The following is a 25,176-nucleotide window of genomic DNA, read 5'->3' on the forward strand; positions in this document are numbered from 1 at the left end:
AAGACTATCACAATCAAATGTAATATTGCACTTTGTAAATTTACCCTCTGATATCACAGGAGTTGGGTTTCACAGCAGAGCAATCACATTACGAATATCACAGATTAGGATTTGTAAACTGCAGCCCATACACACATGACAGAGTTATTTCCGGGGTTTGTCTATTTGTGTTTGGTTGTGAGATAATCTCCACAATCTCCAGACTAAAGGGTTCATACTTGATGATCAATCAGAAAGAAAAAATAATCTGTCGGCACAACATAATAAGGCTTCATCAAATTCAAAGCGAGACTTGCTGACCCTCTAAAGTTTTAACTTTTGAGGAGCTATGTTTTATCAGTGCGAGAAGACATCATTTTGGTGATACATACAGGTTTTTTTCTCGTCCCCCCGCATACAATCTTAAAATGACTCATTAGAATTCCCTTCAACGGGTCAAAGGGCCCATGAAGATTATTTTGGATTTTTTAAATCAGTGCCACTCCCCACTCACCCTTTTGTGTCGGAGTTCATGAAAGCAAACTTCTTGTCAGGGCAGGGGAAGTAACTCAATTACCCGAGCAAAGGTCGCATAGCACGCTTATCATCGCCGACGATACTTCGCACTGAACGCTACCATTTCACACCACGCACCGGCGTTACAACAGCAAGTTGACAGGAGCGATTCGGCAGTTCATTCCACACTTCCTTCAAAATGGGCGATGAGGCAAGTAAAACTTTATCCTGTTGCTTAAATACGATCGAAATATTGATGGAAATGAAGGTTGTAATGTAAAGATCGCGGAAGGCCCGGTCGCGTATTACAGACTTTCGTCATCAAGGTTCCCTCGTGTAAGACTTCGTGCATCACCCCATGTCTATTACTTACGTATTGACGGTACCGACTTTCATTATTGTTTTTTTCGCTTTGAAATTATACTCTCTCTCCCGACATGTTTGCTTCTTCAGTATACACTGGTGCTAGTTGCTACACAGACATTTACAAGCAGAATGCAAGGAAGAGAGGTATTAGCAGTGATACGGAGGGTGATGATATGTAGTATCCACTGAGAATATCCACAGGCACAGGGGGGAAAGGCGTGGCGTCTGCCTTCGCGTGGTAACCAAGGAGTCATTGGTATTTGTTAGGAATTTGAATGAAACAGTAGGTCTGTCCCGGCCTAGTGCCTTATAGTATACTAAGCTCACTATAATCTGTCAGTCGGCAAGTGAACTTATCTGTCATGATGAAATAAAGATAACAAAAAACGTAACACTAACAGTGAAGTCAAAAAAGGTGTGCAGTTGCTTTTTGCTATGAGCTCTAGAACGAACAGTGTCATTGACTCTTAGTTTTCCACAGTTTCAGTGTCACTAAATGGGGTACTATTTGTCTCCGAAAACACCTGAAAACCCCATCTAGACTAACTAAATCTATCTTCAAAGTGAAATATTGGACATGCCTGTGAAAAGTAAGCCTGATTCATGCTACATGCACCCTTATATTTGTGTTGAGAGCCGGATTATCAACGAAATCGATGCAACAATTTCAATGCAAGGGAGGTAACTCAATGTTACTCGAAAGCACAAGTATTGATGACGTCATGTGATTAGTGCTTCCGCTCCTTCGTAAATCCTCGCACAAACACGAAAATAATGCCATGAACGGTGAAAGTTGCAAATATGTCATGATTGCAATTATGTAACCAAACATGATCTAAGGATTTTCTTATTTCTGATGAGATTTTCGGAGGTTTTCGGAGACAAGTAGTACCGACTAAATGTGGGTACTTATTTTCTCCCAAAACCCCTGAAAAACCCATCTAGACTAACTAAATCTATCTTCAAAGTGAAGTTTTGGACATGCCTGTGAGAAGTCATGCCTGATTCATGCTACATGCACCCTTATTTTTGTGTTAAGAGCCGGATTTTCGACGAAGTCGATGCAACAATTTTAATGCAAGGAAGGTAACTCTTGTTACTCGAAAGCACAAGTATTGATGACGTCATGTGATTAGTGCTTCTGCTCCTTTGTAATTCCTCGCACAAACGCGAAAATAAAGCCATGAACGGTGAAAATTGCAGACTCTATATAAGTCCTGATTTCAAACAAATATGTAACAAAACACGATCTATTCTAAGGACGAACTTTCTTAAGTTTTGATGAGGTTTTCAGGGTTTTTCGGAGACAAGTAGTACCGCTAAATGTCATGACACAGTTTTCTGTCACTGAATGTTATGACACAGTTTTCTGTCACTGAATGTTATGACACAAGTGTGGTTGTGCTGTTCTTGTTCAGAGTAGGTGTGTAGGTTGTTTTCAGAAAAAGACAAGATGTGTTTTTAAGTCACATTTGTGAGGAGCATTAATTGACTCATGAAAATGCAGCCTCAGTTCAATATTATCCTCAGTATAGTTCTAATTTTCACAGACTTATATCCTCATTCAATAAGGACACAAAAGAACATGTGCTTTTAAAAATTAAGACAAGTCGCGTGAAGAGGTATCAAAACATATAGTCAATCTGTCGGCATCAACACCATAAACCAGTATTCGCCTTGACTATATTTTGATAGTCTCGACTATCCATATCCGAAGACGGGTCACGCTCGTCTCCGCGTAGCATGCCAACCGTATAGTAGTTACTTAACCTAATTTCTTTTAATTCTAAGCACATTTTTAGAGCAATCATGACATATCTATATTTTTGAATTCAGGAGAAGATGAATAATACAATATTATCATTTTTAAATCTGTTATTGAATATTTGAATTTTAATGACAACTTTAATGAGCAAACTCATTACCTAATTTTAGGGCTTCCGAGCTGAAATGAAATACCTGAGTTCGGACTTTATCAATAATTGCTTGACCAAAATTTTGATCAATTTCCTTGAAAAATGAAGGCCGCTTCAACTTTCACAAAAAGCCGGATATGACGCCATCAAAGACATTTATCCAGAAAATGGGGATATAATACTCAGGAACTCTCATGCAAAGTTTCAAGAAGATCAGTCCGGTAGTTTTCTCTGAATCGCCCTACACACACACAGGCACACATACACCACCACCCTCGTCTGATTCCCCGTCTATGTTAAAACATTTAGTCAAAACTTGACTAAATATAAAAAAAAGTAGTCGTATACAGAGTAACGATTATATGAACACTATAATCTTTGGGGTTGACAATTCTTCTTGATGGGTCTTTTTGTGGAGCTTGTGTTTTCACAATTGGATAAAATGGTGGAAAGGTCTTTTTAGAGTATTCAAGTGCATTATGTATTTTTTTTCCTTGCTAAACGTATAGCTGCCAATTTATTGTTCCATCTCAGTATCTCACACTCACAGTTGCTGACAGATTAGCAGACAGGACTTATTATTAACAGTATTTGTTCTAGTACACCATATATTTTGTACATATAGATATGTGAAGTTGTATAATATATATATATAAATGACAAGTTCTAAAACAATGACGCAGCTTCAATTTACTGAAGAGTTCAGTAAATATCCATTTCTAGCATAATGATAATGGTTGTTAGGGTGAATATTTAAGCCTCAGTTCCTAGTTGGAGAAAAAGGGGTTATGTCGACTCACTCAGAAGTGAAAAATGAGTGATGGATATGTCTGTCATCACCTGTGTTTGTAGAGGACAACGCTGCAATTTATTAATTCTTTTTTAATTTAACGCTGCAAGTTGATTGAAGCGAACTCAGTGACCTAAAGCCACCTAGTTTTAGTGATGAAACAATGTGGACACTGCACCGGGCTGCCCTTTGCAGGAATTCTGTTGCATCATGTCACAGAAGACGAAGCTATAACTTGTGTGCAAATTTGTCAGCCTTTGTATCTGAGGGACTTCAAATTGATGACCAGCACACACACACACACTCTATCACACACATGCACGCTTGCATAGACATGTAGTATTATTGTGAAACTGGAGCACTGACTTTAAAACTGATTAAAAATAACTCCTGACATCTTGTGCAGGAACAGTCATGTAGGCGTGATTAGGTGTTCCAAAGGTTGCGTGTCGCCAGGTAATAGAGACATGTGTGTACCCTTTTATCTGCTGTCTCCAAGGACTAGAGACCCAGCCTGTTATCTTGAAATGGAAATCAGAGAGCACTTATTGGTTTGTGCCTCTCACCTATCTTGAACAATAGTCTTTTCTGTTGAATAAAAAGCTTTAATGAAAAAACAGAAACTGTGTTGGAGATACAGAATAACTAGATTAGACAGAAAAGAAACTAATAAGTTATCTCATAATGCACCAAGAAATGCCCTGACGGAAAAAATTACAAGTGGGGACTTGTTTGTAAAATGATTTTGATGTGCCCGTTTTTATTTTATAGTAAAAAAAGAGTAAATTTTTTGTTCCAAATTTGTAAAAAAATAAATACAAATTGATTTGGATTTCGTTCTTTCATAAGATTTACTTCTTTCTCTTTTGTCATTTTTATGCTTGTGAATTTACTTTTGTAAGATTTGTTAGGAAAGTACACAGGCAGGGGGGGGGGGGGGGGGGGGGGTTAGGGCAGCTTAAGAAGTGGTTCGACAGGTGCAAAAGTGTGACACACACGCATACAATGACCTCATGGGGTTGTTAGATTGCTAATGTGCACGTAGAAGATTTAATCTCCGAAGTACTCTTTCTGTGTTCAAACCTTATCACACCCTTAAGTTAATGGCCAGTTTGCAACAAGCGTGTGCTCAAATGCACCTACTCCATTGGGTGCTCTTGTTCTGTGTGAGTGAACTTATATACACCACCCCCTTTTGGCAACAGTAGCTCATGTTTATACTAAAGGCATCCAGAATTTAGCTGAGCTGGGAGCAGTATCGGTTTGCACTGTGTACAAGTTACACACATTCACTTAGTGACCTAAATTCACTAGTAATTGGACTTGTTCAGTGTTATTCAAGAATGTTTTGTCTAAGAGTAAGAAACAGATCAATTTAAAAAGAAAGTATGAATTTGATGAAGTTGGGTCAAACGATTTAAGCCAGGTCGTCCTCAGGTGCCACAATTTTCCGTATACTAACGCTGAAACACACCAACAGCTGTAATAAAGCTACATAGATTCCTTACTGCCACCCTCCGTCCCTTGAAGTTATGGTTACTACAGTTACAGTTGTCTCAAAGTCGGTTCTGTCATTTTGTGCAAGATGGAGAAGTGCAGCAGTTTATTTTGGATCATATGCTAAGCAAACAACAAAACAAACAAAAGAACATACAAACAAGATAATCATGAAGGGAAAAAAAACCCACTACAAACTAACCTTTACTATTTTGCTTTCTTTTCTTTTAGCAGATGATGATCAAACAAATTTCATCTGAAAACATTTCTGGAAAAAAAACATAAAAGTAGACAACTAGCACACAGATAAAAAAAATAAAAAAATAAAGCATGAAAGGACCAGTCAACCAACCCCTTTCATCCCAAATGTTACTGAATGTTAAACTGCCTGGACACTGATGTGTATGTTTTGCAGTACATGTATATTGTTTGTTTCATGGTATATATATATAGGTGCTCAGGACATTTTTGCTCAGGAGACTCAGTATATAACCCATGTCAACTTTATGGCCGAGGGTAATTTTGATCAGCCTCATGTCATTAGACTCCGCGTCATATGGAGCTACAGTGGAACCCCCCGATTAAGATTCCCTCCAATTTAAGACTTCCTCCTTTTTAAAAATTTTTGTTTTTGTGGTTTTTTTTGTCCTTACACCTGTTCCTTGTCCGGTGTGCTCTCACGCTGCCCCGTCCCTGCACACACTGCTCCATCCACATCTTAATTTCGTTCCGCTGCCAGACTTGTTGATTTTACAGACATTCCAGGGAGGGAGGGATGTCGGGTCATTGCGGAAGGCTACCCTCGGAAGATGACACTGCAATTTTGCTGAGTCACTTTGACGGTGTTCAGTAGTGGGTCTGTCCCGAGCTAACGGACGCAGCCCACTACCTACTATGCCCCCTACTAACGACATTGACTGCGGAGCCAGACTGAGTGAGTGTCCCCTCCAGAGAGCAGACCGCCACCACGTCCCTCCGTCGACCCCCCAGAATGTCACACGTTGAAGACTGACAGCAGCAGTACTATTCAGGGAAGGATGGAACAGGAACAATGAGACCAAGGTCACCATGAGAGCTCCGGGCATGAAAGGCCACAAGAGCAAGGACAATTTATAATTTTGGATGATGAATGAGATGAGGACGATTATAATGATGATGCTATGAATTTCCAATTTTGGTTTTGAGACTACGTGACAGGGCAGCACTCTACGCTTACTGTCATAATATATATCCTGGTGTCAACGAGGCCCGAGAACTGCCGCACCTGCGGTGTTGGTCAGGTAAACATAACCTGAGCACCCTCAAAGTCGCATTCGTTTAAGTGAAAAACACTCGGCTGTGTGATCCCAGCCTTCCCATAGGAACCATAGCACTTCCACTCTGGGTAGGAGCCGACCGTAGCCCGAAAAACCCACATGACCCTGATGGGATTGGAACCCACGACCTCCCGGCCCGCAGCCCGATGCGCTAACCACTGCGCTACGGGGGCCAGTCCTTTTTAAGATCTTGATTTTTCACATTTTCTGTTCATAACATCAGTAAATGTACCTCCATTTTAAGACTCCCTCCTTTTTAAGACCTAGTTTTCTCAGATGTTTGGAGGTCTTACAACAGGGGTTCCACTGTAGCAACTCTCATCTTGTGAGGCATTGCACAGTAAACAGCCTTTGTCTGTGTGCCTTAGATATGTGACTGTATCGATAACTTTGTGTTTAATGCTGTGCTGCAGGCATTCACCAAGGCAGCAGAGGAGGTGAAGAACCTGAAGACGAAGCCAAGCGACGATGAAATGCTCAAGGTCTACGGCCTGTACAAGCAGGCTACCGTCGGAGACTGCAACACGTGTAAGCGACTTGCTGACGTTTGACTTTTTGTTCTGACTGACTGATTGCAGGGCTGGGCCTCGTGTTTGACAGGGAGGGGATTCCAACATTGAGATGGGGGGGGGGCTTGCCTTGAAATTTAGCATTTGAAAGGGGTATTTTTTCGTCAGGCTCCTTGAGAAAGGTACATGTGCCAGGTTGGGGGGGGGGGGGGGGGGTCTAGAACCAAGGACCCCAAACATAACATCACAGTAGAATGTAGCTTTTAAGGACACTCATACTGCTGATTTAAAAGTAAGGAAGATGGGAATCTTAACCAAGGGAGGTTAATTTGAGCCCAAATGTTAACCCGTGATTTGTAAAAATGTAAAAACATTTTTACAAATTACGTCAAACCTTAAACCGCGGTTTGTAAAAATATTGCATTCCACAAAGTAATACATGCCTTTTATTATTACTGGTTGTCGCAACATATGTCATGCTACTTTACGTTTACTGTCACCTGGTTGTCATGACATATGTCGCGCTACTGGGTCAGTCTGTTTGGTCGGTTCCGATTACCTCCCATGGATGCGAAAACCTATATGACCGTTTCTCTTTATTTTTCTCTCTGTTAATTCACCAGTGGCTATGTAACATGTGTTACAGAATGTTGCTACAAATTCATACCTATAGGACAAATGTCCTGAGTTCTTCAGCATCAATAGGACATTTGACCGCTTTCAGAAAGTGTAATAGGACATTATGAATTTGCGCCAAACAGCTTATAACACATTCCATGGAATTGTTCCAAAGTCATGCGCCCACACGCACACACACACACACACCCACGCGCGCGCGCTGTAGAACACACACATAATATAGTAGATACATCAACACAGTGTGCGTATAATGTTGTATTTGTTTAGTTTCAAAGAAACCACAAAAAAGAAACCAACATGAACAACTTCAGAGCTCTTACTTTGATTACAAACTGCATGATTGGGATAAAAGTTGAAAAACAAAATGATCGGTTTGATCAAATGCTGATCTTTTGCAGGCTTTAGGTTGTTTTTTTACAGCGGCATAATTCAGTGCTTCGTCTCGTATCGAAAACAAAAGCAGACAACAAATTTAGTCAGTTGGAGTTGTCTCCCGTACTCCTGTAGCATGCACTGATCTAAAAATAATCCACTATTTTTAGATCAGTGCGCTGCATCGAGACGGTTATAGTATACCCAAACGGCGCAAACCGCAAACGGAATTCCCGACAAAAGAAAAGATCCGCACGCGGCACTGGCAACTCAGTTCAGTGTCAGCTGAACACGAGAGCGTTCGGTCTTTTAGAAGATTTGTATCTTGAAATGAAAATTAACGAATATCGCGCTGTCCGAAGGGATGGAGTACATATCGGACAATGACCACGCTCAGGCTAAAACGATAGGACATCTGACCGACATGCGGCAATGTGAATCGGACATTTAGAGCGCTTACTTCCCTTGTTTCTCAGATCAAAGCTAGTTAAGGCAATGAGCGGCACTAACATATCCAAAATAAAACTTGGAAAATACATGGAGTAACTTAGTTTTCTGGGTACTTATTGAAGTGACTTATATAAAGAAATGAATCATTTGCGAAAACTAAAGGACATAGATTGCCGTCGCTATGGAAACTGGCATAAACAGAGCCATATTGGATTTCTAGGAAACGGTTTTACAGCAACATTATACATTAGAAATGCTTAATATTTGGCACAAAGATACACACGACTTTTATCTACAATTATTTTAGAATGATTTTTTGACAAAAAACTGCAGTTGAATTTATATTAATTTTTGAAACAAGGATTAATGAATATGCGGTTAAAAATTCATTAATCCTTAATACAAAAATGAGTATAAATTCAACTGTAGTCTTTTGTCATAAAATCGCTCTATATGATTGTAGATAAAAGTCTTGTGTATCTTTGTGTCAAATATCATGCATTTCTTATGTATGATGTCACTGTAAAACCGTTTCCTAAAAATCCAATATGGCGGCAGTTTCCATAGCAACAGCAATCTGTGGCCATTCATTTAAAAAAATTTCATTCATTTTTATAAGTCACTTCAATAACTACCCAGAAAACTAGGTTATTCTGTGTATTCTCCCAGTTTAATTTTAGTGCCACGCATCGCCTTAAATGCACAAATGAACATTAAATTACATATCTTATCCCAATTCATAGTTTAGTGCTAGAACGCTGAAAACTACGCTCCACCCTGGTAGGGGGGAAGTAACCCTAAAAATAGAACAGCCTTGACGGTCACATGACAACGCCAGGTCAAGGTTACCTCCCAACATGCATTGCGCACGCGTGCTCTAGCCGCCATGTTTTATTCATTCTACTCTTCAGTGACAGCGTCTAAGGACGTGTTTTGGATTACGCTCGGGCTATTCTTCAGCCCACTGCTTTTTTGGCAGACTGCACCCTGGTCACGTCTGTATCTTAGCTTTCTAGCTGAGATTGGGTGAGATTTTTCCATTTTCTTTCGTTGTAGTTGTAGTTGTTTTCGTTGGCCACGAGTTAGTCTTTGTTTACTTTCGTCTGCAAGACTAACGCCAGTATGGCTGACAGTGCGAAGAAGAAACCCAGCTCTAGACAGGTAGCCATTTTGCTCTCTCTCCAGGCAAGAACGGTGGACGATCGCTCTCGGTCAAGGGTTAAGGCCGCCGTCAGCCACTATTACGTCAGCCGACGTTCACGCTGAACAACATTCCAGTGAAGACGGAAAGAGTTTCCCTCACCATGCCTCCACTTCCGGTTTCAGCAGCTCCATTAAAGGTACTGTGACTGTCCCACAGGGAGATACGCACGGGCGTTCCCTACTTCCGCCCGGCGCCGGGCAGGAAGCCGTGATAAGACAGGAGACTTGCTCGCATCACGACTTGCAGGGGCCTGTACCTGGATCGGAGGACACGCAAGTTCCGGTTTGCTATACGGATGCAACATCGGTTCAGCGGTCCAGCGGTCCAAACTTCCGCCACGGGTGTGCGAAGTTGTTGGGAGACAGGAGATCTGCTCGCATCACGACTTGCAGGGGCCTGTACTCTTCAATCAATCAATGAGTCTTATATCGCGCATATTCCGTGGGTACAGTTCTAGGCGCTCTGCAGTGATGCCGTGTGAGATGAAATTTTATACGGCCAGTAGATTGCAGCCATTTCGGCGCATATTTACCTTTCACGGCCTATTATTCCAAGTCACACGGGTATAGGTAGACAATTATTAACTGTGCCTAAGCAATTTTGCCAGGAAAGACCCTTTTGTCAATCGTGGGATCTTTAACGTGCACACCCAATGTAGTGTACACGGGGGGAGGTTCGGACACCGAAGAGAGTCTGCACACAAAGTTGACTCTGTGAAATAAATTGGAACCTGGGATCGAACTCACGCTGACAGCGGCCAACTGAATACAAATCCAGCGCGCTACCAACTGAGCTATATCCCCGCCCGGAAGACACGCGAATGCCGATTTGCTTTAAAGCATCTCTAGCACAGCGTTCTTCCCTTCCGCCCAGGGGGCAGGAAGTTGTTGTAAGGCAGGAGACTCGCTCGCATCACGACTTGCAGGGGCCTGTGCTTACAGCAGGAGACAAGCAGGTGCCGGTTTGCTTGACGAAAGCATCCCTAGCACAGCTCTCCACACTTCCTCCCAGGGGGCAGGAAGTTCTCTCCAGAGAGGATACGAGTAGAGGGCATGCCTCACGCGGTACCTCTCTTCCGGATGACACTGCCTATGACAGTCAATATGGCGTTGAATTTCCGGTAGGCACTTCCGGAAGGAGAATCGGAATACGGGGCTTCTCTTTCTGATGAAGATCCCAATTTCCGGCTACCAGACAAGCTTCCCCATGCAGTAGCTTTGGCAGCTCGGGTAGCTTCAAGATACTTTGAGGAAGGAGTGGTGTCAACAACAAGCTTGTCTGCACCACCACCTTCTGCTGTCAGAGATTTTTGCTCAACACAGGGAGAAAAACAAACTTTTAAGTTTCGTGAATCTCCCTCAGTGGCGTATGAGATGTCTAAGATTCTGGCTAAGAATTCCCGGTCGGAATATGTGCCTTTGGACACAGTGCCTCTGCTATCAGCGCACAGTCCGGCACCAGAGTTAGCACAGCCGTGGCTAGCTTCCGCACAGCCAACCCCTTATGTCGGGCATGCTGCAGCCCGTAAGTTCTATTTGAACTCTGTGCCACGCAATCTCTTAGACACTTTTTCTCTACCACGAGCACCACTTCCGGTGACACCGGAGTTAGCGACTCTCAGGGAGGATGGCTACAGTAAGGACAGAGCTGTTCCTTATACAGAATCCGCTCTCGTAGCATTGGAAGAAACAGGGAGATACAACCTAGAGTTAGCTTCCCGTTCGGAAACGCTACTCAGGTCCCTCTCCCGTTCTATCGCTACGTCCTTGGAACCATTTGAGTTTCGACGCTGCTCGCTACTTTGGCCGAAGTTTCAGCCGAACAAATGCGTCTTTCTGCGCATCTTTATGCACACGCGGTGCACACGCGCAGGTCAGCGTTTCTCTCGGGTTCCAGGATCCAAGACAAAGCCACGCTTGAGGCTCTCAAGTTATCCCCGTTCACGGAGGGTGCCTTGTTGGGGCAGCCATCTCTCGACGCGCTTCACAAGCAAACCCGGGACGATCGGGATTTGGCTATAGCCAAGATAGCGCAACACGGCTTTCCTAAGCCTCAGAGCAAGAGCTTCGGACCGCCTAAACCTTCAGCCTCTTCGGCGAATAGGGGCAGGTCAGCACAAGCCAGCTCTTCTTCACGAGGACAGGGAAGAGGCGCTCCTTACCCTAAGAAGAAGCCGTCTTTCGGCAATTCAAGGGGGTCGGGACGCGAAGCACACCCCCAATGATGCGACCCCGAACCACTAGCCCATGCAACCACCACGCCTTTGGTCGCAGGCGGCCTGTCATGGTCCCTTGCTCTTTGGTTACTAAAGGTAAACAGTCAGTGGATAGTGGGTATAGTGCGTTCGGGGTTCAGACTACTCTGGAAGGAGGGGAAGACTCCCTTAACCAGAGTTCCACCGTTGTTCAAGTTTCCCATCAAACCGGAATACAAACAGAAGTCTTGTCTCCTCCGAACAGATTTCTGAGACAAATCAAGTTCACAATGGAGACACCAGCGTCAGTCAGAGACGCACTCAGGCCGGGGAACCCCTCCTCCCAGGGATGGCAGGTTTCGGTTCAGTTAGAAAGCTGGTTTCAGCAGACCGCAGAGCAGTGGCTTAAACCATGGAGCTCACAGGGAGTTCTCATCACTTCCCCTCCTCCAGAGGAGGATTTGTTCACAGACGCTTCCCTATCAGGCTGGGGTGTTCATCTTTCTCACCACACAGCCTCAGGCACGTGAACAACAGGTCAAGCCCTCTCACACATCAATGTGCTCGAGTTAGAGGCTGTAGCCCACGGTCTCCAGAGCTTTCTATCGCTGGTGGCAGGCAAACATGTTCGTCTTCATACAGACAATACGACTGTTGCATCCTACATGAACAAACAGGGCGGTTCCCGCTCTCACGCTTTCACTCAGAGCATGCCAAATGCTGAAGTGGTATCACCAGCATCAGATCACGTTATCAGCAAAATATCTGCCGGGAAAACTGAATGTTTTGGCAGACTCTCTCAGTCGATCCTCGAAAGTACTCTACACGGAGTGGACAATCACCCACCACGCTCTCCAGCGGCTTTGGGTGCAGGCGGACAAACCGATAGTCGATCTCTTTGCAACCCGGTTCTCATTGGGAGGCTACCAGTGTTCATATCCCCGTTTCCGGACCCGGAAGCCTGGAAAATGAATGCACCGGAAGTCGACTGGACACGACTCACAGCTTATGCTTTCCCACCTTTCGAACTTCTCGGAAAAGTGCTGAGGAAAGCAGAGTCGGAACGACCATCCCTGATTCTAGTCGCTCCAATGTGGTCGAGTCAGCATTGGTTTACGGATCTCCTCCGCTTAGCAGAAGGTCCTCCCATTCCTCTAAACCTGGAAAAGGGAGAATTACTGCAACCACGCACCGGCATTCAGCACGAGAACTCACAGTCCCTGCTCCTTCACGCATGGAGACTGTGAGAAGATCCCTGCGTCGGTCGGGTGCCTCGAACGGGACACTGGATTTGGTTCAAAAAGCGCACAGGACTTCTACGAGCTCAGTGTACGCTTCACATTGGACAGCTTGGGTTAAATGGTGCGCGGAGAATCAGGTCAGTTCTGTCTCCCCGCGTTCTATGCAGGTAGCTAATCATTTATCTTGGTTAGCAGCTCAGGGCAGCTCCCCCTCGTCTCTTCGAGTTAGACGTTCTGCTATTTCGGCTACGCTGAGGCAGTTGGGTCACAACATTAACCTCAGCGGTGTTATCGCTAGTGTCCTAAAAGGTGCGTCAATAGGTTTTGCTAGAATCAGAGCCCCAGTCCCGGCATGGGATCTCTTCCTTATTCTAGAATTCTTAAGATCGCAAGATTTTGAACCGTTGCAATCAGCAAGCTTAGTTAATCTTACCCGTAAGACACTTTTGCTTGTTCTTTTGGCCACTGCAAGAAGAGGCCGTGAAATTCATGCCCTCTCAGGCTTATCTAGAGACATAGCTTTCGAAAAAGATGGCTCTTTTTCTTTACGTTTTAGGCCGGATTTTCTAGCCAAAAACCAGAAGCCTGATCAAGTTTCCCCCATAATCAGAATTCTTCCTCTCAGCAAAGTTCTGGCGCCAGGAGACCCTGTTTTGTCTAACTGCCCAGTTCGAGCTCTTAGCAGTTATCTGTCCCGCATGGCTCCTATCGGAGCTAAACAGCAGAAGCTTCTTTTCTTATCTCTGAACACTGCTAGAGACAAAGACATATCTAAGGTAACTCTTGCTAAATGGGTCTCAACGCTGATCAAACAAGCGTATGAGTGGTGGCGCAAAAAGAAAGGGGGGGGGGGCAGTCAGTGCTCCCTCTAACGTCGGCAAGGACACACGAGGCAAGATCCTGGGCATCCTCCTTAGCTGTGCTAAGATCAGGAAGATTATCTGAGGTCCTCCATTCTGCCTACTGGAGATCGGAGGATGTTTTCATCAACTATTACCTGCGCGACATTTCCAGTGCGCGACAGGACGGTACCAAGGCGCTACCAGCGATGGCAGCAGCAGGGCAATTGTTGCCTAGCTCATAGGTGAGCACCCCACCACCTTAATTAGCAATCTGCTAAATATATGTGAATTGGGATAAGATATGTAATTTAATCGAAAATTTTAATAATACATTTTCATTTGATTAATATACTTACCCAATTCACATACTAAAGTCCCTTCCGCCTACCCCGCTTTAGATCCCCTAAAAATAAAAGGGCGCTTTGAGCGAATGAATAAAACATGGCGGCGAGAGCACGTGTGCGCAATGCATGTTGGGAGGTAACCTTGACCTGGCGTTGTCATGTGACCGTCAGGCTGTTCTATTTTTAGGGTTACTTCCCCCCTACCAGGGTGGAGCGTAGTTTTCAGCGTTCTGGCACTAAACTGAAGTAAATTGCTATATGTGAATTGGGTAAGTATATTAATGAAAATTTATTATTAAAGTTTTCGATTTTGCTTTGTCTCCACAGCTCGCCCAGGCATGATGGACTTCAAGGGCAAAGCCAAATGGGATGCTTGGGATGGCTTAAAAGGTAAACAGATGAGATAACCCTTTATTAATACATGTATAGGTAATGGTATAAGCAAAATCAGGTTTGTTGTCTGACAACTGGCAACCACCCCCCTGAAGAGGAACTATGCCAGCATTGTATGTTCAGTAAAACACAATATTAAATGCCCCAAACACATTAGAACATTGCGTGGATCTAAAGCAGGAAGAGAGTTATTCATGTACAGTATCTTAAAATAGTTGGACAGAGAGTAAGAGGAGAAGGGGTGGAAGTGGGCATTTTTTCTCGCCAGTAGTTCTTGTTACAGCCTGTTTTACTGTCATATATAGGTCCTTTTTTCCATTCACTCTAACGAAAAGTGCTCTCTGTTGTACTTGCAAAAGTAATAAACATTCATAGTTGTACATGCAAATAAAGTACAGTTCTGTGCTGCTATGTAGCAGTGACCCAATACACATTTAACACTGAGAGACTAGAATTGGGTGGAAAGTGGTATTTAAAGATGTTGATGCCAAGTCGACGAGACAAGTTGGAGTGTAGGACTTTACTCTGCCTATCAGACAGTTTTGAAAATAACTTTTTTTGTGCACAGTAGCAGAATGGCATTCCTTGAACGTTAGTCAAGTTGTGAACGCTCCAGTAGGGTCACAATGAACAAATCAGCTCTGATGCGTATGTAATCCAAAGAAAAGAGCACAATTTGGAACGCACACTATCAAAAATACTATCAGCATGTTTTCAACTCGACTCACTTTCAGTGTAGATAAAATGCATAAATGCTATGATAGAGTTATTTCTGAACGTTATCTGTTGTCATGTTTTACCGTCAGGCAAGTCTCAAGCTGACGCGAAGACAGAGTATGTGAAGTTAGTGGACGAGCTGAAAGGAAAGTACAACTAATGCTGCTTGCTGGTAAGTTGTGCTCTTTTTTTTCAGAATTTTTTTTCAATTATGGATGTGGTTGATTTATTGACTTTTCTTATATTTTTTCACTTTTGTGTGGATTTTGCTTATAATCTAGATAAGAATTAGCTTTAAGATCTGAAACATGCAGAAATTAAACTACAAGGTATTTTTTCTTGTTTGAAGCAATACAGCATCAACACTAACTGCAGAGAGATATGTATTTCAAATTATTAGTGCAAGGTACTTTTCTTGGTTGAAACAATACAGCAGACCTGTTTACCCTCCCGGATTGTCCTGAATTATTACGGATTTGGGGTCTAAATTACGGTATTACGGAAATCTACAGAAAATTCCGGAAATTTCGGTCGAGAGAACCTTTTCCGTGCGCGAAAATTCGAAGTCGAAATTGTGGTAGTCACCAGGACTGTGATTCAAGGCTGACCGGAACAGCCTTGTCTGCGCATGTGTGCAGCAAGGTATTTGTCAGATTCCGCGCGGTTTTGCGATCGACATCGATCCGAAGTGTATGTAAGACCGATCTCTGTGGGGACGAAACCCCAACCAAAAAAGCGAAAGTTGTACAGAAATATCGGCAAAACTAACAAGTCAAGTGGCGGTGTCTGGCGAAGTCTAAGAAGAGCGAATCACAAGCATGTTGGTGATCGAATTGAGAACAGTGCAACAACAAAGCTAGTCAGTCCCGAGGTTAGACGCATCATTAGTTTAACAAAATGCAGTACACAAATGAACATGGAAACAACAAAAACACCAAATTATGTTTGGCAAAACATGAGCCTGCTTCGCATCGAGTTTATTTGGCCTAGATCTCTACTTCGACAGTATCTCTCAGACCTGCGAACCGATCTCTCGCTACGGTCAGTCGCGCCAGAGACATGGTCGCGCTCATCAGTGACTTGCGCTGTTGCCGAAATTCAAGTCTTTCTGAGTCTAAAACTGATCTCCATTAATATTTATCCAATATAGCAAAGATCACAGTTCTTTCAATCGAAAGACTTAAAAGAAAATGTTTAATGAAATAAACGAATCGGTCCTCTAAATTTAAAGGTAGCTTCTGGAGAGTGTTATTATGACTGGTTTTAAAGCATGATGTCTGATGTGACAGAATGTAAGGTGGTTTTGTTCACATACATCGTGACTGTAAATAGTCCAGGGGCGGATTGGGGGGGGGGGGGGGGGGGAGGGTCTGTGTTACTGGGGTTCCTGACCCCCCCCCCCCGGCTGTCAAAAAAAAAAAGTTTTTTTCTGTCTGAAAAAAAACCTAACAACATTTTCTGTCTGAATTTTTTGTTGTTGTCGGGAGCAGATATCAATGAAGATAAATTGCCATTATCTAATACTAACTTTAAAACAAATAATGAGTGGCTGCTGACATCAGTTGATCATGTTTAAAATCAAGGATAAGCCACAAATTGTTTATAAAATAGGCTTCGCCCCCCAGACCCCCCCTAGCCCCCAGGTTGTAACCCCCCCTCTGGCTTTCTTGCTCCGCCCTGAATACTATGTGTTTTTTTAGATAAAGTACACTTGTCTTTGTTAACTTGCATTAAATTACATATTCTTACTCCGAATCACATCCCGCAGTGGGGCACTGCGGTTATGAAATTAAAGGCCCCTCCTGTTTTTGGAACCGCAGGAGCTTTCTAGTTTGCTGTTAGGTAGATTTTTGGTTCCTCTTTCCTGTCATGCTCTCTTTTTCTTCATGAAGGCTTTTCTTTTTTCTGCCTTCTTGCTCATTCACCTGTATTTTTTCCAAAAATCTCTTCTCTTGCCGCTTGTCTCGCGATTCATGTATAGTTTAATCTGTTAAGTGTTCTGATGTAAGTCCAGCAGTAGATAGGTTAAGCCTATTTTAACATACTGGAAACTGGTAATCTTCCAGTAGGTATTAATTTAGTTTTACTAAAGCCTGCTGGGACACAAGTAATGGGTGAGTGCATTTGTAAACAGGAATCGCTTGACAAGTGGCCCCCTTCATCCCCCCCTTCCTCGTCCTGATATGGCTCTGCGTAGTCGGCTGGACGTTAAGCAACAAATAAACAAACAAACAAAATACTCCGAATCACATAATAGCATTGACCCACTTTAGATGCTTAGGTTATGATAAAAGCTACCCCGTCTAGGTATAAGGGGAGCAACCCCAACTAAAAAAGTGACTGCACCAGCATGGCTGACACCCTGGGTTACGTCCCATGTAGTGTACTACGTCATCATTGGTGCTGATCACGTGATACCCCTTCAATCGACTTCTATCACTCAAGGGTGACGGTTGTGCTCGCTTTTGCTCTGGCTTGTTTTGTGTCTACGGCACCCACCGGCCTCGGCCCCCGTCTACTTCTTGCTGGCTTGCAGCTGGTGAGATCGTTCATATTTTCTTGTATGTTTCTTGCTTTCTGCTGTGAATTTCGCATGTCCCTTGGACTCTGAAGTTTGCAGTAGTTGTTTGGCTTCCTCACGGTCGCCATTTGTATTAGCACGTTGTCTGGCTTTTGTTGTTTTCGTCCGTGTTCGGACTGTTAACGCTGTTGTAGCTTGCTTTGTAGCTGCTTTCGGTAGCTTTTACGCATGTGCTAATTTGTTTGCTTACTGCTTCTGAATTTTGTTAGCGTCCGTTCGGACTTTGCTATTTTTTTCAGTTGTTGTTGTTGTTCTTTCTTTCGGTCTTAACATGGCCGACGGCGAGAAAAAGAAAGGCTCTAAGCCTGAGGGTAAGGGCAAAGGCCCTGGTAAGCCCAAATCTTCCGCTTCGGCGTCCTCCGGCAAGGACCCGATTATCTTAGTGACGGACCCTAAGAGTAATACGTCTTTTTCCGTACCTATCTCTGCGCCGAACGATTTACCGTCCGGTTCTCAACCGCTAGCGTCGGCCTCTAAGGCTGTTAATGTTTCTTCGGTTGCGGCACCAGAGTCTAGTGCTCTGGTGTCTTCTTTGATCTCCTCTCTTCTTCCAGAGATTAGGAGTCTTGTGCGAGAGGAGATGACACGGACGGACACGCTTTCCCGCTCTGCCCCCCTCCCGGGGGTAGGTGACGCTCTTTCCTTGGCTTCCTTTTTGCCTGGGCCGTCGTCCTCTGGTCATTTCCGCTCTGGATCGTCCCTGCCGGGACCTCTGCCTCTTCCAGCCCGGTACTCGTTGCCTGCCGCTTGCGGTGGTGCGACAGTGCACATCCCTCCGGGGATACGGGCTCATCAAGGTTGGTGTTCGCAGCAGCCGTTTTCGGCAGCTGCACTTCCGGTTTCCGGAAACAGAGGTTCGCCTGTTAGTGATCAGATTACGTTCACGTCGGGTTCGAACCTCTCCTTACTCCAGCAGTCGGTTCCGACAGCTGGGCTTCCGGCTTTTGCAGGAAGTAGGGGTTCACCGGTTAGTGATCAGACTACGTTCACGTCCGGCTCGAACCCCGCCTTACACCAGCAGTTGTACGCGACAGCTGCTTCCGGCTTAGGCCGGAAGTAAAAGGCTCACTGGCTAGTAATCAGACTACGTTCACGTCCGGTTCGAGCCTTGCCTTACGTCAGCAGTCGTCCGCGGCAGCTGCGCTTCCGGTTCCGGCCGGAAGTGTAGGTTCACCGGTAGTGCACAGGCTGCTGTCACGTCCGGTTTGAGCCTTACCCTACGTCAGCAGTCGTCCGCGACAGCTGCTTCCGGCTTCGGCCGGAAGTAAAAGGGTTCACCGGCTAGTGTTCAGGCTGCTGTCACGTCCGGTTCGAGCCTTGCCTTACGTCAGCAGTCGCCCGCGGCAGCTGCGCTTCCGGTTCCGGCCGGAAGTATAGGTTCACCGGTCAGTGCACAGGCTGCTGTCATGTCCGGTTGGAGCCTTACCCTACGCCAGCAGTCGTCTGCGACAGCTGAGCTTCCGGTTCCGGCCGGAAGTGTAGGTTCACTGGTTAGTGCACAGGCTACTGTCACTTCTGGTTTGAGCCTTGCCCTACTTCAGCAGTCGTCCGCGACAGCGCCGCTTCCGGTTCCGACCGGAAGTGTAGGTTCACTGGTGAGTGCACAGACTGCTGTCACGTTCCGGTTTCGAGCCTTGCCCTACGGCAGCAGTCGTACGCGACAGCTGTGCTCCCGGTTCCGGCTGGAAGCGTAGGTTCACTGGTTAGTGCACAGGCTACTGTCACGTTCGGTTTGAGCCTTGTCTTACGGCGGCAGTCGTACGCGACAGCTGCGATTCTGGCTCCGGCCGGAAGCGTGGGCTCACCGGTTAGTGGACCTGCTATGGTCCCATCCGGTTTGAGCCTAGAATTTTGTCAGCAGACGCCCGCGACAGTTGCGCTTCCGGCGCTTGTCGGAAGTGTAGGTCCTTCGGCAGCGAACATGTCACTGTCCCTGCCGTTTCGGGCCTAGGGTTTACCTATTGGTTACCGGGCTTCAGCCATCAGTTTGTGCAGCACCAGCTCTGGCATGGTGCCTCTGTGTCTGCTGCACTCCCGGCGTTTCCGGTTTCATTCCCGTCACTTCCTCTTGGTCGTCGGCGATGTGGGACACGGTTTTGCCCTTTGGGCTTGCAGGCTACCTGCCTCAGGCGGATTAGCAGCTACCACACACATCAGTGGTGGGTTCTGCTGATCTCCTCACTCCCTGTGCCTTTGGTCTTCGACTCCTCTCATCCTCCTCTTAGTCAGGGGTGAGGTTGGGCCGTTGACTGGCAGAAAAGGGCTTCAGGCTCCGGCCTCCCCCGCTCAGCGTCTGTCTCGGGCTCCTATGGCCTTTTAGCCAGCCCCTTCACTTACCGTGTCGGACTCTCGTTCGGTTGAGGGTATCAGACGCTCCCGGGGGTTTTCGTCCCGCGTCAAGGTTGCTCTTGAAGCGGCGAAGGAAGTCACTTCCAGATCTTACCTGGAAAGGGTTTGTTTGTCGAAATTGCGTCTGCAGATGCCTTTTCGATAAGGACTGGTTCCCAGTCGGCGAGAGAGAGGGAAGGCTACGTCCGTTTTAAGGTTTCTCCTTTGGCGGCCGTTTTACTCTCTCCCAGCCTTACCAAACCCTTGGCTTCCGGCAGCGGCTGCCTCTAGTGCCGGTTCCTTTACTGTCCTCACGGCCAGCTATGGAATTAGCACGGGTTTGGCCTGCCTCTCCTGCGCAGGCTTCTTCTTTCGGGCCATTAGCGGCTCAGAGGAAGTTGCCTTTGCCCAAGACGTCCCGGAATTTGCTGTCGCCGTTGGCCCTTCCGCGTGCACCTTTGCTGGTCACGCCGGAACCCCTTCGGTTGTACGAAGCCTTCGGGGAACAATTTCAGTCCCTAGCTCTCTGAGCGGACTCTCTTCCCCCCGGAGGAAATGGGAAGACAGCTTTTGGAACTCGCTTCCTTTTCGGAGACACTCCTTTACGGAGCCCTTGGTGACCTTTACACTCAGTATAGAGCAGGACGCAGGGGACGCTTTATCCACCTTTGCTAGGGTGAATTTAGTACAGAGGAGGTTGTCCTCTCTGCACATTGTCCTTTCGGTCATGTACAGACGGGATCTGTTTCTCGTCCATGCCTAGCTTTATGCGGTATCAACGAGAAACTCCCTTAGTTCTTCACCCTTGGTGGATGGGTCTCTCTTAGGCCTCCTGGCTTGGGAGGTCAGGAGGTAGGAGATAGAGACTCATAGGGACCTTCAGGTCTCTTCCTTTGCTCTTCAAGGTTTGAAGCAGCAATACAGGCTCTGCTTAAGCAGACTCAGCCCTTTCAGGCTAAGTCCTCAGCTCAGGCTTTAACCTGAGAGGTTGTTCTTTCTCAGATGTTGTAGTCGGTATTGGAACAACAGCTGGCCTTAGGGCATCCGGGTTTTTTAGCCTATAATGGCGCAACAGCCATTCCTCCCGTTGGCGGTGGTGGCTGTTGTGTGTTTTTATGGACTCGGTCCTAGTGGGTCTTTCGCCGAGTTGGACTCTGTCTTTCTCTAGCGATCGGACTTGCTTGAGTGTTTCGTCCAAACTTAAGGTTTTCTTGAGTTGGCCTCGGAAGTTACATTCAGATTTTCCTGAGTTTGCATTGGTTTTGGCAATGCATGGTGAGGAGCCTTTCTTGTGGCCTATCACTTTCTCAGCTTTATTGGCTAACCCTCTCCTTTCGGCAGAAGTCTCGTTAATGTTCCGGTTTTCTTGCTGCGGGCTTTTAGTCCAGCATCTTTTATGGCCGGTCTACGGGTGTTACGGCTCTCAGCCTTAGCCCGGGTAATAGTCTCTTGACTGGCACGGGCAACTACGGTCTCCGTGTCCCTAGAATTTGTGTCTTCCTCTTCTCCCTCATCCTGGCATGAGGCGAGTCGGGGCAACTTCCGGTGGTTTGGGTTGCCTGTTACGGCTCCCTTCTACCACTTGCAACTTTTACTGATGCTTGCCAGTTGTTTTTCGTGTCTGACGCTCGGTTCTGAGGTAATCAGACGCGTTTGGCTTTTCAGCTGAACTCAGGAATTTTTTCTGGGCTTGGTCTGCCGCGAACTTTCCTTCGGGCCTTTTCCCTGAGAACTCTTGTTCGGGGAGTTTTATGGCTGGTTGGCTTCACGGTTTTCCGTTTTCCTTCCCAGTCTTGTTTTCTGGTTTAGGTTTTTGATTTTCATTCAATTACCTACAAGCAGACTGCTCTGCGAACACTGACTTTTTGTCATTTCGTTTAGGGTCACCGGTCACATCAAGCTTTGGCCACGGCGGTTTCCGCTTTCCGGTGCTTACGCACTATCTTAGGTCGCTGCTTCCTCTTTTTTACCCCTCTCTCTGCTTTCGCAGGGACTGGTAGAGGGCGACTGGTGACCGTCTCCTTTTGAGTTTTTCTCATTGAGTTGGACTCTTACTCACGGAGCTTTTCCAGGCCATTAGCATTTCCTTCCAATAGAAAGGGGGGGGGGGGGGGGTCAGCTTGTCTTCCCCTCTGCTCGGCTCGGGTTTTATTCAAGGCTTGGGTCTTTTTTCCGGACTGTTTTACGGTTCAGGAGATTGGAAGAAGTGCTGGGCACGGCTTACCGGCTCTCTGATGCTGTCTTTCGCATTTTTTGCCTGAGCGACATTGCGGCTGTCAATCAGGATGGTTCTCGGTCCTCTTTCTGTCATTTGGCAGTGGGCCAGTTCCTGGCAAGGGTTTTAGAGTGAGTTAGATGTTTTCTTTCTCACCGGGTCCTTTCCTGACTTTTGGCAATGGGCCAGTTTTTGGCAAGGGATTTTCTTTCCCTCCGCCTTGGCGTAGCTATCTGCTATCTTTCCCCTAGGCGCGACCCGAGCTCATTTTCCAGGGCCTGGGCCTCCTCCTCGGCCGTTTTACGGTCTAGGAGGTTGGATGACGTCCTGCGCACAGCTTACTGGCGCTCGGCTTTTGTCTTTATCAGTTTTTGTAGGGAGACATTGCTGCCGTCTGGCAGTATGGATCTGTCTGTAGCGATGGATCAAGGTCCCTTCCTGCTTTGGTGGCAGCGGGACAATGCCTCTCCAGGATTTAAGAGTGAGTTTGAACTTTTTTGATTTTACCCACCGCCTGGTTGGAGTTATCTGCTATTATGTGATTCGGAGTAAGAATATGTAATTTAATCGAAAATTTCTAATTAAATTTTCATTTGATTAATATACTTACCCGAATCACATAAGTAATTCCCGCCCGCCTGCCCCGCTTGATAGTTTCTTAGTATTCTACAAGTCGATTGAAGGGGTATCGCGTGATCAGCACCAAGTATGACGTAGTACACTACATGGGACCTAACCCAGGGTGTCAGCCATGCTGGCGCAGTCACTTTTTTAGTTGGGGTTGCTCCCCTTATACCTAGACGGGGTAGCTTTTATCATAACCTAAGCATCTAAAGTGGGTCAATGCTATTATGTGATTCGGGTAAGTATATTAATCAAATGAAAATTTAATTAGAAATTTTCGATTATTATATATCAGATGTCTTGTGTTGTTGTGGGTTTGTGTGTGTGAGCTTCTGTGTGTGTAGTACAATTAATACTGTTAACCATGGTTTATCATCAATTTTGTACTTGTGCTGCATGGTAGCGCGCGTTCAAACGTGTCGTTTAATCGTTTTCGAGCAGGTTTATGGTTGATAAAAAAGATTACTGAAAGATTCCTGATTTTCATTTGGGGGGGGTAAACAGGTCTGAATACAGTGACATTACTACAGTTTTAACACTGACTGCAGGACAAAAGTTTATCTGAAATTATTATTTAAGAAAAAAGTCATCATGTACATGTTTATTCCTGAATTGATTTCTTTTTACTTGTTCTTTGTTCCAGACACATCAGGGAGGCTGCATCCTTTACCTTTATCACTCTCATCTCTGTGTGACTGGACCATCATTTTGCTTTCTGCAAGCTGGACCTCCTCTCTGGCATTTAGCCCAGGGCACAAGACATTCCTGAAGCTTAAAGCCATGGAAATATTGTTTTGTTTCTGTTTATTCTTCTTCTGCTTTCTTAGTTTGATTACTATTTCGTCTCTGTACCTAAGTTTTCTGCGTCCTGCCTACAACCTGAGGCAAAAACAATTTTCAAAACTCTATTTTGCTTGTCGCAAATACTTCCGATGAAATTTATTTGAAGTTTCACATTCTGCTTTTTTGTTGCTAACAACTCCCTCATGGAGTGATTCCCCTGGGTCTATGCCAAGTAGATCGAAAGTCCACCTTCAATGCATTTCATGAAAGACGTCTATTAGCAATCATGCATTTTTGACTTTTTTCTTCTTTTTTCTTCCCTTTATTGGGCATTATATGTTGTTTCCCTCAAATAACATTATGAGTTGTTGAACAAAAATAAAGTTAAGGATTTCTACTTTTCTTTATTTTTTTCCTTTTCATCGAGCATTTGTCATTGTTTTCTTGTTAATCCAATGTTCATCTGATGGGTGATCATCACAAGTTGTTGAATGAATATTACGTTGATGAATTTTACTCTGTTGCAAGCTTTTTATGCAACTTGATTATATATCAAACATGACAGTACAATGTATGACCATTGACTGAGAGAAAAACATTTCTATTGTAGATGTGTTGCTGTTTGTTATTTACTTATGTAACAAACATGTATGTAACAAAACAATTGTAATGCCAATTAGCTTTAAAAATGAAAAAAGGCTGAAAGTCAAGTGAAATATTTCAGTCAGTCCAGCAAAAAAGAAAGTCTACTTGTTTGTTAGGCTAAGGATTTTAAAAGTTGCTATTTTTATTTATAATGTGTTGGTAGTAAAGTTTTATTCCTGTGGAAATTGTTTTTTTTCTATCAAAGTAGGTAGCGCAATTTGATCAATAAAGCAGAAGTTTGCTTTTTCTCCTAGATTGAAGATGAGTGATATAGCCTTTTTATATGCTTGATACCTGTGTGTGTGTGTGTGTGTGTGTGTGTGTGTGTGTGTGCTTGAATTAAACAGGGTATGTACAACATAAATTCCAATTGAGTGGATGTCTTTCACACGTACGTATTCATTTATATAAAATTTACAGTGACGGCAATTTTTCAGAGTTCATCCGTAGTTTGTGTGCACCTGTTTATCAATCTTGCTGCAAACAGCTTTGTCAAAATGCTGTCGACATCACTCCTGTTGCACACTTGCAGTATTGTAGGAAACAACAACGAACACTTCGTTTTGTGTTCCACGTAACTTTATTATTTGCAGAGCGATTTTTTGATTGTTTGTTTGTTTGTTTGCTTAACGCCCAGCCGACCACGAAGGGCCATATCAGGGCGGTGCTGCTTTGACATTTAACGTGCGCCACACACAAGACAGAAGTCGCAGCA

At 44.9% G+C, this 25,176-nt stretch overlaps 1 protein-coding gene across 1 annotated transcript; it reads left to right on the plus strand.

Moving 5' to 3' along the window:
• The first annotated feature begins 549 nt into the window (after positions 1 to 549).
• Positions 550 to 24,721, plus strand: LOC138981944 (acyl-CoA-binding protein-like). Its single transcript, XM_070355128.1, has 5 exons — positions 550 to 706; positions 6,794 to 6,908; positions 14,503 to 14,565; positions 15,375 to 15,457; positions 23,677 to 24,721. Exons 1-4 carry the CDS (start codon positions 695 to 697, stop codon positions 15,443 to 15,445), a joined length of 261 nt encoding a protein of 86 aa, XP_070211229.1. The 5' UTR covers positions 550 to 694; the 3' UTR covers positions 15,446 to 15,457; positions 23,677 to 24,721.
• Positions 24,722 to 25,176: the final 455 nt, after the last annotated feature.

The sequence above is a fragment of the Littorina saxatilis genome, linkage group LG12 (assembly GCF_037325665.1).
Source record: "Littorina saxatilis isolate snail1 linkage group LG12, US_GU_Lsax_2.0, whole genome shotgun sequence".
In the NCBI taxonomy this organism is placed as follows: domain Eukaryota; kingdom Metazoa; phylum Mollusca; class Gastropoda; order Littorinimorpha; family Littorinidae; genus Littorina; species Littorina saxatilis.

Coding starts and splice junctions, on each gene's coding strand:
- LOC138981944 (XM_070355128.1), top strand. Junction 6,909..14,502: donor CGTCGGAGACTGCAACACGT/GTAAGCGACTTG, acceptor TTGTCTCCACAG/CTCGCCCAGGCATGATGGAC. Junction 14,566..15,374: donor TGCTTGGGATGGCTTAAAAG/GTAAACAGATGA, acceptor TTTTACCGTCAG/GCAAGTCTCAAGCTGACGCG.